This window comes from Sorghum bicolor, chromosome 1 (genome assembly GCF_000003195.3).
Source record: "Sorghum bicolor cultivar BTx623 chromosome 1, Sorghum_bicolor_NCBIv3, whole genome shotgun sequence".
In the NCBI taxonomy this organism is placed as follows: domain Eukaryota; kingdom Viridiplantae; phylum Streptophyta; class Magnoliopsida; order Poales; family Poaceae; genus Sorghum; species Sorghum bicolor.
In genome coordinates, this window is record NC_012870.2 from 53763754 (window position 1) to 53776015 (window position 12262).

Here is a 12262-nt window from a genome sequence, read left to right on the forward strand (position 1 = left end):
AGAGACATGATGATTTAAAATTCAAGTAAACGGCTTTATTGAGTTTGTTTGGATTTATCCAGAAGATGAGGACTGCACCAACCACTGAGCACGGTATGCTCGGGGACTTGTCGACCAGTCTACTAATAAAGCTGGGGACTGGTCGATCAGTCTACAGGATAAAACTGGGGACTGTATTGACCACTGAGCACGCTTATGGTTACCATCCATGCTTGGGAGATGCTCTTTTTAGTTACATTTGGATCGGACTCATACACAACTGAGAACTGATTTTAATTTTTAGACCTTCCTACAAGGCTCGTATTTCGCCTTCCAGCAAACTCGGGGACTACATAGGTACGATGCATCTAGCGATGCATCTCTATATTGGAATTTCTATGAAGATTATTCTCTTTAGACCCTGGCACCACGTGCCTACATCACCTACTACCAGGCTCGGGGACTAAGTGGGCACACTTCACCTTGCGGTGAATATGCTTGCTTTTTGAGAGAGTATGCTTCTTTCAAAAAGTTAAGTGGGCACACTTCACCAGAAAAGAAATCTTTTTTCTCAAGACCACCATGCATTATTCGAACAACCTGCTTTTTCGATGACGATGTTGATCAACTGTCTTCTGAGTTGGTTTAAATACCGTTGCAATTGTTCGGGTGATTTTCCTGCCGGTTGATGACGTCAAGCCGTATCGGTCGAAGAAGCTCAAGATGGCGTGTTACATCATAATACATGGTGCTCGGGGACTAGCTGTGGGGGTATAAACCCCTATACCCTTACGGCTAGGCTTGGGCCAGAAGATTTGGCCCATCACGAGACAGCTCGAGGCTTGATCCAACTACTCGAAGTTTCACGAAAGGAAATAAGACGTGGAGATCAAGCAGGATTCTAGTCGGTTAGAATAGAGATTGATATCGTATTATCTATGGCAATTGTAACCGACTAGGATTAGTTTCTAGATCTGTAACCATGTCCTCTGGACTATATAAAGAGAGGCAAGGGACCCCCTTAGGGAACAACACGATTCAACACATCTCAGATCAATACAATCAGACGCAGGATGTAGGTATTACGCCCACACGGCGGCCGAATCTGGATAAAATCCTTGTCTGTCTTGCGTCACCATCGAGTTCGTAGCTTGCGCACCTGTCTGCCGATAAACTACTACCGTGGGTATACCCCAAGATAGACTGCCGACTAGCTTTCGTCGACACATCCTCGCTTGGCAAGGTCACACAGTGCCAATGGAGGGATCCAAGCAGACCCTAAGTTTCACTATAAGTTTATAAAGAAGATCATCAATATTTATGTAATTATTTTCTAGAAATATGTTGCATGATAGATCTAATGATGTAATACTATATTTAATAGATTTGATCAAATATAATGTAGTTTGACTTAGGACAAAAACTAGAACAATGTCAAAGTTTTTTTAAAGCTAGTCCTCCTTAATTAAATTTGTATGATTACCTGAAGCTGTAATGTCTTTTTGGAAAAACAAAAGCTGCACTCGGTGCTGTCTAGGTTACCATGTAGTGTGTCCTGCTGTGTTGTTGTCAACATTTACATCCATCATCCTAATTAATCAATCCCCGCACAATGCCTGGACCTGCGCGTGGCGTCCCTAGGTCCTTGTCACACATTACGTACCCGCACAGCAATCACGTGTTCTTTGATTTCAAAAAGCAATCACGTGTTCTTGTTTAATTTGATAGCTATTGCTCGTCGTTCTTTGAACGTTTCTTCTTCAATTCTTTGGTGTTGGGTGATTTGAGAGATTGCACCGCAACCGCAAGTAATAATCATAGAACGCAAGAAAGAAGATTCAGGAATGGAATCAATCAAAACCTAAAAAATATTGTAGCTTTTATTTTTGCGTGAACCACAAAACGAGTCATTCCTAGAGCTCCGCCAATCGAGTCTTTGCTCCACCATGCCCCCTCCATAGCTCGCCAGTTCACACCAATAATCATGTCTCTCTCTCTCTCGTTGGATATTTATTATTATAAACTTTATTATATCTAAACCCTTTTAAAAACCTTACTTAGAAGTTTCCAACAATTATGAAACAATGTACATCCATGCGGTTGGATGTACATCGTTTCATCTAAAAAAATCTTTGGTCTTAAAAAATAGTCATCCAAGATATTTTCCTTTTAAATGCTGTTGAAGCTGATTGGCCACCCACAACACGTGTTTTTTTGCAGATTCGTTTTAAATACTCGTATCGCAAGTGTTATCTAGCTAGGGAACGAGTGATTCCTCGAGCTCCGCCAATCGATCCTAGACCTGAGCCTCCGGTCCAACAGGTAGCTAGCTAGGGTACTCTCTGCTCCGGTGCTACTGCTCATCCATGCTGCTGCTTCACCTTCACCGATCGTGAATTCGTGATCGAGTCTTTGCTCCTGCGGCCTGCAGTGCAGGAGGAGTCTGCTCTGCCTTGCCCCCTCCTTAAGTTAAGCTCACCAGTTCTCACCAATAATCAGGTCTCCTCCCTCTCCCTCTCTCTCTCTCCTGTCTTTTACAGTATATGCCAGTTCCTTTTTGTTTTTGGATGCCACACTTCCTTTGTTGCAAGAAACACAATAAGCTAGATGAGTGTTCTCGCTAGGAATAGTGAGGTCGGGGAGATGCGGTGGGATGGAAATAACAATATCAATCGTTTACAGTCACTTAACTGTGAATATAAAAGACATTACAAAAAAAAGACAGAAATTCAGTGTATGATTCTCATAATTGTGCGAAAGTCATCATGGTGCGAAAGTATAGTTGTTAACTGGTTACATTCATCCTATTTTTTTGTTTGTTCTTTATGTGATATCGCTTGTCTCCTTCAGTTGCATTCACTCGACGCCTTCCCTGAAGAGCAGACAGCTCCCATGGATACACAAGATGAGGAGAGGCCACTGATTCATCCCTTGCCCACACAGGTGACACATCTTCCAGAACCTTACCGTCTTATCTCCTGTCCAAGTGTCAACAACAACAGAGATTATCTTCTAGGTTGTGCAAATATTGTTTTTATTGGTACCTTAACAAACTTAGACAAAGCTAGTAGATGTTAATTTCAGAATAACATGCATACTTTCTTCTGGCTCTTCAGGATGAATGTTCAGAATTCACTTGTGATGGGACAGTTGATATTAACAACCAGCGTGCTCCGAAGCGGAGCACGGGGAACTGGAGGGCATGCTTCTTTATTTTAGGTACTACACATACACAACTAGAATTGCTTACTTTATTGTGTTCATTCTTTAACAAACAGAACCCACACTAAGCTTTTGAGGTGAACACCCCCCCCCCCCCCCCCCCCTAATCAGGTGCTGAATTCACTGAATGTGTGGCCGTCTACGCAATCACAAAGAACTTGGTCAGCTACCTCACTGGTGTCCTCCACGAGAGCAACGTCGATGCTGCGACAACCGTGTCCACCTGGATCGGCACTTCATTCTTCACACCGCTCATTGGAGCTTTCTTAGCTGACACATTCTGGGGACGATATTGGACAGTTGTGGTCTTCCTCTCGGTTTACGCAATTGTAAGTTGAGAACAAGCAATTCCTTCAATTGTAATTTACAGCAAAGCAGTGCAGTTATTGACTGCCAATACCAATAATGCACACCTACTCCATCTCAAACTCATCTGAATGAGTCTGGTTTTGTCAGGGGATGCTCACCCTGACTGCATCAGCGTTTCTCCCACTGCTGATGGGCTCCTCCTACAACCGTGGCATTCATCGTGCCGCCACATACCTGGGCCTCTCCCTCACCGCTCTCGGCAACGGTGGCATAAAGCCATGTGTTCCTGCCCTTGGTGCCGATCAGTTTGACGCAACCGACCCAGTGGAGAGGGTGAAAAAGGGCTCATTCTTCAACTGGTTCTACTTCTCAGTCAACATTGGCTCGCTGCTGTCGGCAACCGTGATCGTCTGGGTGCAGGACAACATCGGGTGGGGAGTCGGATTCGCGATCCCGGCAGTGCTCATGGTGTCTGGGCTGCCCTTGTTCGTCGCCGGTCACAAGGTTTACAGGTACCAGAGAGTGGGAGGGAGTCCTCTCACGAGGGTCTCCCAGGTGGTTGTTGCAGCTGTGAGGAACTACCGTTTGGAGTTGCCTGAAGACTGCTCTGCTCTGCATGAGGTGCCTGGAAATTGCAAGATTCAGCATACAAGTCAGTTCAGGTAATCACCAAATAAGATAAAAATATGTCTACTCATGATGAATGGACAACCATGCCACATATAGAAAATAGATGACACTCTCTCTGATCCTAGATTATCATCATGTTATTGTACAATAGTTTAGGAGCTCAGCTTAACACACGTGGTTCAGTCAATCATTAGGTACGGGCGAGGGTTTCTTTATTTCCATCAATTAGAGTCATATGAACAAATCTGATGGGAAACGACAATGACACGAGAGAGTTAGCCGGCGGCAGTCGACGCCTAGAAAATATATTTGATCTAATTCACCAGGTTAACTCATAGATTTGAGAGTAGACGTAAACAAGCTATTTTGTTGGGATAACCACACTAGCACACTTACTAGTGACAGCAGAAACGCTTAATTTTACTATAATACGAAACAGCCCAAGTCATCACCTATTCATGGAAAGAAACATTGACATGTTTCAACTGATCACAACAGCACCAATAGCATAAATAAGGCATCAGATTTAATGTGGAAAACCTTTAAATCGGGGTAAAAACCACAGGACCAAACCAGCCAATCTTCTTCCACGATAAGCTTGTGGGATTACAACAAGTTCATCCCTAGATAACATTAGAGACAATTACATTCGCAGATCTTAGATAACAACAATAAAATTTAGGGGTTAGGGAGTGGAAAGACCTCACTAAATGATGGTGGAACTCAGATTAGAGGCACCAAGGATGTGGATCTGAAGCTTCATAACCTTGAGGATAAATCCTTCTTGATCTATTACAAGATATCCTCTCTAATCTCAAAGAGGCTGAACAATGTAACCCTAACATCTGTATGGTTACTCACAGCTACTTACTGTTAATAAATGAATATGTGGTTCTTGTTAAAAAAAAAAAACTGAAGTAGCACTCTTACTGTCCAGATGCTTCTTCCTTCTCCTAGAAGCAAAGAAGCAAATGTTAGATGCACACACAAGTTGATCCACTTCCTGTGTTGCACCTATGACGTGTGGGACTGTTCTCTAGGAGCAATTACTCGCCCCATGGCCTACTCATGAGGAGGATTTCCCAACATATCTCTCCCTCCAACTCACGAGAGGGGCACCATCAGTTTATATAGACAATCACAATTGAGTACTTTCTTGTTAATCCTGGCATGAGCATTTGGCACTAAACCGGTAGATCCAAATATACATTACTACAGCTGATTTGATTTTGGAGCAAGAGAGCTTTCAAGTTATGCCAAATCATAGCCCCCATTACTATAGAACACCCCCCCCCCCTAAAACATCCAAAAATGAGCGAATGAAAGGAAGAATACACTTTTCTATCAGCCATATAAATTCACTAAATCCTGTTAGATTATCCTACTATAAACTCAAAAACAAAGAGTGGCACATGTATCTCTAGTGTGAGCAGGCAAACACAAAAATGTGAAAAAAGAAGTAGCTAGGGACTTGGTTTATTATATTATTGGGTCAAAAAGATCAATCTTAATGAATATATTGCCGATGAAAAGCTATAGACAACACAGGTGGCGTCGGCATCATAGAGCGCACCGACTGTAACTAGTGGACAACGAAGGTGGGGGCGACTAAGGAGACTATGTGCCTTAGGGTGGGATAGAGAAGATGCAGGAGAGAGTAGAGGAGCCAAAGAGGGCTTGAGGGGCCAAGGAGGACAACGGACGTGGAGGAAACCGAGGGGAGGTATGACGTGCAAGATTCAGACTCGAGTCATCCATCAACGAAATCAATTGTTTTTTGGGTCCGCCTGATGCCGCTCTAATTACGCATTAGAGATATAGTAGCCAGTGGTGGAAACAGTGATTTTGATTAAGGGGAGGACGAACAAATATAATCGTATTGTTTAGTGTGATAAAATATACATAATTATATTTGAAGAACTTTTTAAAAAATACACTATTTTTTTACCAAAATCATCATATTTTAACAAAAATATGTGAAATATACTATAAATATCAATATTTATATAAGTATTTAGATGAATCACTGTGCTTTGGGGGAGCGGCCCTGCTAGCCCCCCTAGTTTGGTCAGTGGTATTCACTCGTAAAAGATGTCTGTGATGTGTTTTAACTAGACAAGTCTCTAATTTCACATCAGTCACATGTCTTATTTTCATGTCACTAAATTAAATGTCTTCTTTGTGTTTATTTGGCATAGCGTATAAAAATGTTGATCTATCCTCATGTTTGAACTAACAGCATCTCTAGTAAACTGAGAAAATGTGGTCACATTTTCCTGTAACCAGTGAACAAGGGGATTTAGTAGAAAAAATTGAGCTACAACAGATCCCATTTCTAGATCTCTTTTCACTATAATTTTTCTCAATCTCTCAAAGAAACATAGAGGAAGTAGAGATTTTTCTCAATCTATGTTTTTTGTCGAATTCCTACATCTATGGCCGACGCTCGTCTGCCGATAGATGGCCTCCGCTGAGGCCAGTCGTGTCATGATTCCGCCATGCAAGTGCACCACACACAAGTGATGGTGCACACTAGCCGTTTCAGGTTTTTGCTGATCGCACGGAATGGCCATGTTGAGGCACCACACGGGCATGCAACCGCGGACGAGAGCCATGGGGCTAGGACTCCACACGGGTGTGAGGACGAACAGGAAACATGCAAGAGCATCTCCAACAACATCCCCTACTAGCTAGACCTCTTATCCTCAATTTCGGTAGTGGATGGTAAAAAATAAGCTTCAGTAGAACCTTTACTAGGCCCCTAGACTTGTTGGCCTCCTATTTTGCCCCTCCCACTACCTATTCCAGTTGGTGCTCTACTTGACTACCCAAACTTTTTAGTGTTTCTTCTCCGCTCTACTCCTCCACTCACATGACCAACGCCCACTCCGACTAGGAGCTTCCCTGTGGCCAATGGTCGACAGCCGACCACCGGCATGTCCCTAGCTACTACTGCCTGCCCATACGCCATTTGATGAGGTGCCCTCCCAGCTACCGAGGCATCTTGGGCGCGGTTGGCCCTGGCGGCGCAGCCTGCCTTGGCGTGGGCGCAGTTTCGCCTTGTCGTTGTTGCACTGTCGACACCCACCTCCACACTGCCGGCGCATCTCCCCCCGCGTCTATGGCAAGAAGAACATCAGAGAGGATGACATGTGGATCCCACATGTCAATAAAAAAAATAGTATTGAAATAGATGATTATGCAAATAGATAAATAGGGTGTTTGATTTTGGTAGCATTCATGGAGAGGCTCTAATACAAGGGTGAGAAGACGATGTTTAGCGATTGACAGACAGGTCCTATACTTAATAAAATGGTTCAAGATTACCACAATCTATTGCAGCACCACTTGTTTATACTCCCTCCGCCTTCGAATAAATCAATTTGTAGAATTCATGCTAGTCAAACTAACTTTGGCCTTGTTTAGTTCCAAAAATTTTTGCAAAATAGGAATAATATCACTTTTGTTTGTATTTGACAAATATTGTCCAATTATGGACTAACTAGATTCAGAAGATTCGTCTTGTCAATTCCGACTAAACTGTGTAATTAGTTTTTATTTTCATCTATATTTAATACTCCATGCATACGTTTAAAGATTCGATGTGACGGGAAATCTGAAAAAATTTTGCAAAATTTTTGAGGAAGTAAACAAGGCCTTTATAGAATAACTACATCTATCACAAAATGAACACCTCATGAAAATATATAAATCTAATGATACTAATTTGATACCATAAGTCTTAATATTTTTTTCAAGAAACTCGATCAATGTTTAAAAAATTTGACTTAAGATAACTTTAGAAATCTATTTATTCATGCAACTCCGTTCACATATAGCAAATTTTAAGGAAAAAAAAAAGGAAGTGGATCCGTTGGAGATGCTCGAATCATTAGAACAGTGCTCCTGTAACATTGTCATACTAGTTTTGGTTGTGTTACTTTATAATCTCCTAACACGTCACACGAAAACTACAAAAATTACAGCGAAGTGAATTTAGCATAACTTGTTCATGCATGTGCAGGTTCTTTGACAAGGCTACCATTGTAGTAGCGCCATCCTCCAACGAGAAAGCTCCAACTGCAAACAGTCCATGGAGGCTTTGTACAGTGTCCCAGGTCGAGGAGCTCAAAATGCTGCTCCGGATGTTCCCCGTGTGGGCGTCCATGGTGCTCTTCTTTGCCGCCACCGCCCAGATGTCGTCCACGTTCATCGAGCAGGGCGCAGCCATGGACAACCACGTCGGTCCGTTCACCGTTCCTCCCGCGTCCCTCGCCACCTTCGACGTCGTTGCCGTCATGGTCTGCGTCCCCATCTACGACACCGTGCTGGTGCCTCTTGCCCGGCGGGGAACGGGCAAGGAGCGGGGCCTGTCGCAGTTGCAGCGGCTGGGCGTCGGCCTCGGGCTGTCCGTGGCTGGCATGGCGTACGCAGCGCTGGTCGAGGGGAGGCGCTTGTCTCTCGCCCGTAGCACGCAGCCGTCGGCGTCGATGAGCATCATGTGGCAGGCGCCGGCGTTCGCGGTGCTCGGCGCGGGCGAGGTGTTCACTGCCATCGGCATCCTCGAGTTCTTCTACGATCAGTCGCCGGACGGGATGAAGAGCCTTGGCACGGCCCTTGCGCAGCTCGCCATCGCGGCCGGCAACTACCTCAACTCTGCCATGATCGCCGCCGTCGCCGCCGTCACGACGCGCAACGGGGAACCAGGGTGGATCCCCGACGACCTGAACAACGGGCACCTGGACTATTTCTTCTGGTTGATGGCTCTTCTTGGCGTGGTGAACCTGCTGTACTTCCTGCATTGCTCCATTAGGTACGGAGGCAACAAGAACAACACATGTTCTTGACAAGCAGCTAGGTGCTTAGTTTATGACATCGTCACCATGACAAGAAGAGAATACATCCGACTACATTTGTTGGACTGACTCTCGTGTGCCGTGGTGGAACGGAACTCTCCTCAATTTCAAGGGGGTGTTTTTCCTATATCTACGTCTATGACAGAAATTAAACTATCAGCACCATGTACAAATACCTTGGGATACATAGCCTTGCTCGTTCCTATACCGTATATATTGTAAATATACTTTACATTACCCTCTTGTTTGAAGACGATGTGCCACGCGTGTGTATACATAATTTCCACTCCACTGCTGTATGAATATATATATATATATATATATATATATATATATATATATATATATATATATATATATATATATAAGACTGAATTATCGGGGCAGTTGTCTCAATAATCTTACACGGGCAAGGACCGTGCGGCCTTGTTCGTTTAACTGATAAGTCATGGTAGAAAGCAATGTTTGCTGAATGTCTGAGAGATTCGGCTGATAAACTCAAAGGAACAACATGGGCTAGAATATTAAGAGACAAAAACAATGGCTGTCATTTAATACCTTTGACTAATAAAACTTATTCGTATTAAATTATACATTTTTTCTCTCTTGGATTATCTATCATATCTATCATAATAGCAAATAAGTAATTAGATACAAGTTTATGTCTATGTTGTAAGTGTAGAGAAGAAGAAATATGCCGAGTTAAGGTGTGCCACATAGTAACGAGTGGGAAGAGATGAGTACTGAAGCATCAACGCTCCACCTCATGCCCATTGCCGCTCCCTCATGTGATGGGTGAGCTTCAAAATGGCAACGGGCCATCCCGTCGGGGATATGCAGAACGTTTTGCTCCTCGTTTCTCTAAAAATCTCCCGCTCTCCATCCCCATCCTTGCACGGGGATTCAGCCTCGACAGGGTCTCCATCCCCGAAACACAGAACATCAAACAACATGAGGGAGAAAAATTGACAGGAATCATGGCAACAATATCAACTATAAAGATTTCTTATTTCTCAAATCGAGATAGAGCAACTAATTCTCCTCACGTCAAGGCATCCTGACATCAAGGTGCAGCATCTGGCTCCATGGATCCACAACAGCTTTGTTGGGATCGATTGGAGTTTGCACTAGCAGTTGTCCGGGATGACGGGATTGGGAGAAGGGACACATTGCAGCTTGGACAGGGAGGGACCAACGTCATCCGAACTCAAGCTGCAGCGGCCCTTGAGGGCCATGGACGGGACGACGAGATTGGGAGGCGTTGCAGCTTGGTCTACTTGCGAGCGTGTAGCGGAGAGGGAGGAGGGTCGCTTGTCGTGCCTTGCTCCTTCTGGGTGGAGAGTCGGAGAGGAGAAGGGGTTGCGACTCGAGCAATCAAGTGGGCAACGGTGGGAAGCCCCGGCGGCGGCTGAGGATGGACCGAATGGAGGAGTACAGTGTGTGTTAGGGTTAGAGATCCTTTTTATATGGTTACTTTGAGTTGAGCCAGTTCATTTTTATGGCCTTCTTTAGGCCTAGTTCGAGCATGTATAGTTGACGGGGGCAGGGACCTACGGAACGCTCCCTTCTCCGGTTCACCCGACGGGGAATGGATTTCGCCCATCAAGCTCCCGGCGAGGACCAAAAACAACCTATTTTCATTCCCTAATAGATGAAATCTTCATCGGGTGTCAGCGGTCGTTGCCATCTTGAGGTGAGCTCTCATCCCGTATCTCAGACGCCACACAACAATGATGCTCCACTCGGTTGCCCTCTGTCGTGTACAGTGAGCCCCACTTCATGTCTCGAGCACCAGCATGCGCACAACACGTGATTTGTCGTCGGTCGCTTGTTCCATGTCGCAAGCATCTTCATCGGGTGTCGGGGGCCGTTGCCATCTTGAGGTGAGCTCTCACCCCATATCTCAGACGCCACACGACAATGATGCTCCACTTGGTTGCCACTTTGTCGTGTACAGTGAGCCTCACTTCATGTCTCGAGCACCAGCATGCGCACAGCACGCGATTTATCGTCGGTCGCCTGTTCCATGTCGCAAGCATGGTGTGTACCCCGCAACCCTCCGCCTTATCAGTGTTGCTTCCTAGCTAGTAGCCTTCAAGATGACCTTGCTAAATTTTAGCTAATTAAACTTTAGTCACTTTAGTAACTAAATTTCCAAATACATTGACTAAAAAAACTAAAATAGTTTAATTCTAATAATCAATCAAGAGTAGCTAAAATACTCCTAGCTGGCTAAAATTTAGGAAAGAAAAATAAGGTCTTGGTCGAGGAATCACAGGAGTAGTAGCCAGCTAGCATACACACCTAGAAAAAAAAAAGGGAGCAGAGGGTGGAAAAAATGCTTGAAGCACTAGTCACGGGAGCAGCTGCCGCCGAGCAATCCATGGCTTGGAGAAGAGCCGAGAAAGAGCATCTGCTCCATTGCGCCTTTTAAGGTCTTACTTGGCATCACTATACAAATCAATAGACTGTTGGAGAATTTTATTATTTTTAGAGTGTTACTTGACATTACTATACAAATCCTTTTCAAGACAGATATTTTTTTATTAAGCGAGACGGATATTGCAATGGCCTCTGCTAAAAGGTCATAATTAATCTTGGATTAATAGAGGTAGTTACTTTGCCTACCTCAGTTAATCTATTAACTGTTCGACTTTGGAGAGTTGAATCCACGCCCTGGTGCTCAACACTGCCGTATCTCTACCACTGTACCACACTCGGCATCGTCTGGTGCTCTTCCCCGTCTTGGCGGTGCTTTGCTCTCACTGGAGAACAGATCTTTCGTCGATTCGATGTACCAAATGACCAATATTTTTGGCGTCCGGGACAAAAGAGATCTTTAGTCCCGGTTGGTGAAGCCAACCGGGACTAACAGTCTCTCTCCAACGGCTCCGGTGTCAGGCGCTGTCGGGGAGAGACCTTTAGTCCCGGTGTGTGTTACGAACCGGGACTAAAGACCTAGCTTTAGTCCCGGTTTATGCCACTAACCGGGACTAAACCTTTTGTCCCGGTCTTTGGCACCAACCGGGGCTAAAGGTAGGTTTTAGTCCCGGTTGGCAACACCAACCGGGGCTAAACCTCCCCGCTATAAATTGAATCTCCCTCCTCCCTTCTTCCTCTCTCTGCCCGAGCCCGAGCTCCTCTGTTCTTGCTTGTTCTTCCATTGTTCTTCCTTGTTATTGCTCTCATCTCCCGCGATCGATCCATTTCAACGCTTCTACGCCGTCGTCGATTTGTTTGAAAGGTTGCTAGCTTCATCCTCCTAT

General features: G+C 44.6%; 1 protein-coding gene across 3 annotated transcripts; it reads left to right on the plus strand.

The window, feature by feature from the left end:
* Window positions 2211-9276, plus strand: LOC8083632 (protein NRT1/ PTR FAMILY 8.3). Of its 3 annotated transcripts, none has more exons than XM_002464771.2 (6): window positions 2211-2478; window positions 2830-2922; window positions 3096-3198; window positions 3313-3530; window positions 3658-4172; window positions 8165-9276. In XM_002464771.2, exons 2-6 carry the CDS (start codon window positions 2872-2874, stop codon window positions 8985-8987), a joined length of 1710 nt encoding a protein of 569 aa, XP_002464816.1. In that variant the 5' UTR covers window positions 2211-2478; window positions 2830-2871; the 3' UTR covers window positions 8988-9276. The 3 variants fall into 3 exon arrangements, with proteins under 3 accessions (XP_002464816.1, XP_021307653.1, XP_021307652.1); XM_021451978.1 differs by having other exon boundaries at window positions 2863-2922; XM_021451977.1 differs by lacking the exon at window positions 2211-2478 and having other exon boundaries at window positions 2490-2922.